We start from the raw sequence: 2,377 nt of genomic DNA on the forward strand, positions 1-2,377 counted from the left end.
TCGGACTTCCTGTCGGTAAACACATATTCCTTTGTGCCGTTATTAATGGAAAGCTTTGCATGAGAGCTTACACGCCCACGACTTCCATTGACGAAATTGGCTACTTTGAGCTTGTGGTCAAAGTCTACTTCAAGAATGTTCATCCTAAATTCCCTAACGGAGGGATGATGTCTCAGTACCTTGACTCTCTTCCTTTGGGCTCGGCTTTGGACGTGAAGGGCCCATTGGGCGATATTGAGTACATGGGCCGGGGGCAGTTCTCGGTCCATGGAAAGCCCAAGTTCGCTAAGAGGCTTGCCATGCTTGCGGGTGGGACCGGGATCACGCCGATTTATCAGGTGGTCCAGGCGATATTGAAGGACCCGGAGGACGACACTGAAATGTATGTCGTTTATGCGAACAGGACGGAAGATGACATACTTTTGAGGGAGGAGTTGGACGAGTGGGCCCGGACGTGTGAGAGGTTTAAGGTGTGGTATGTGGTGGAGAAAGGCGGGGAAGGGTGGCAATATAGTACGGGGTTCGTCACGGAGAGTATCCTGAGGGAGCACATTCCTGAAGGATCGGATGACACGCTGGCATTGGCCTGTGGGCCCCCTCCTATGATCCAGTTTGCTGTGCAGCCCAACTTGGAGAAGATGAATTATGATATCAAGGACTCGTTGTTGATCTTTTAGAGAGAGAATGGGATTAATTTGTAATCTGTACATATGTATAACATGTTTTCCTGTTGTATTATTCTACTTTTGAGTTATTTTAATTATTCTTTATCGAAAGTCCTTTTCTTTATTGGGGTTCTTTTTTTTTTTTTTTTTTTTTTTCCCGGGGGTTCGTATCAGTGTATGAGGAACAATTTAAGTTGTTCCAAAAAATGCAATGTATTTTGTCATAGTTGATGTACAGAAAATTATTAATGCTAATTAAGTAAATCTACGGTGAATTTCAAGTCTGATCTGCCACTTTTTTGTACATTTAAAAATGTATTTTTTGGCATAACATTTGAAGACCAAGTTGATTATTATTATTATTATTATTATTATTATTATTATTATTATTAGTATTATTATTTTCAACGTTTGCGTTTAGTTGTGCTTTAGTTAATTAGTATTTAGGACGAAAGGATGTTAAAAGAACAATATATATATATATGAAGTAATTTATTAATTGGCGGTGCTTAATTGGAACATCTCAGTACTCGAACAACAATTCTTGACGTGCATGGATGGGGAAAAATTATAAGAGAATAAAAAAAAGTAGTAGTTTTGGCATAAAACATTATTTTCATGGCTTTGCGGCCCCAAACAGCTAAAAAAAAATAATAACTAAAAACATTTTCAAACCAAATGCAAAAAAAAAAAAAAAAATACTAATAGATATGCATGAATTCTTATGATTGCAATTACATTTCTTTTTATACAATGACCTAATGGTTATAGATTCATAACAAACACATGCACAAAGTACGTACTATATACATTCTACATTACATATAGATTCCTATCCCTCTCTCTCTCTCCTTTGTGAAGCCTTCCTTACCGAATTACCTCTATACAAGATATACAGGACAAAAAGTACTATATATATATATATATATGTATAACTAACTAGCTACTAGTGATCTAAGTACGCTATCCAGGTAGTGCCACTGACCTTGACTGCGCAAAAGATTATTGAGATTGATATTTTCATATTTTGCCCTTAACTCTTCAGTTCACCAAGGGCTAGAACTCGAGAAATGCTTTACATGGTGTGTGTGTGTGTGTGTATATATATATATATACATGTATAAAAAAAATTTAAACTTCATGCATGTGCTTGTCCTTGCAGAGCGCTACCAATTGCAAGCATTGGTTGATATCAAATCCAGAAACTGCTGGGTCGAATAAGACATCCTAGGAAGCCACTTGAGCTGAGTGATGAGGTGTTTGAGTGTGTACTCGTGTCAACTAAAATTTGACTTCTAATTGTTTCATTGTTTTTATGCAAAATAAGAGTCTTAGACCCCATACTGTATCAGAAAATAAAGAAGACATCTTAGGATCATTAATACTCTTTTTTTTTTTTTTTTTTTTTTAAAAAAAGGATCATTAAGCTTTCAAAAAAAAAAAAAAAAAGCTTTAAAAAAAAGAAAAAATAAATTTGGATCATTAGTACCTTAAAGATAATCATTCAGCTTACTTGTCGAATTTTGAATAATTATTATCGGATGACCTTAAATTCCCCGTAATTAAAGTTTTCTGTTATTTAGTTTATTTTTCAGAGCATTGTAATTATTATCGTTCGCGTAGTAAATGAAAATAATATAATTATATTTTGATGAAGATAAAATAATCAATTTCTACATGCACATATATGGTCATTATTTTTATATCACCAA

General features: G+C 34.8%; 1 protein-coding gene across 1 annotated transcript in view; it reads left to right on the forward strand.

The window, feature by feature from the left end:
- LOC21403045 (nitrate reductase [NADH]) overlaps positions 1 to 791 on the forward strand; it is a 5,304-nt gene extending 4,513 nt beyond the window's left edge. Inside the window, exon 5 of the mRNA XM_024162339.1 lies at positions 1 to 791. Within this exon, the coding sequence (XP_024018107.1) occupies positions 1 to 677 (677 nt within the window). The 3' untranslated portion in view covers positions 678 to 791.
- The last annotated feature ends 1,586 nt before the right edge of the window (positions 792 to 2,377 follow it).

The sequence above is a fragment of the Morus notabilis genome, unplaced genomic scaffold (genome assembly GCF_000414095.1).
Source record: "Morus notabilis unplaced genomic scaffold, ASM41409v2 Scaffold570, whole genome shotgun sequence".
In the NCBI taxonomy this organism is placed as follows: Eukaryota; Viridiplantae; Streptophyta; class Magnoliopsida; order Rosales; family Moraceae; genus Morus; species Morus notabilis.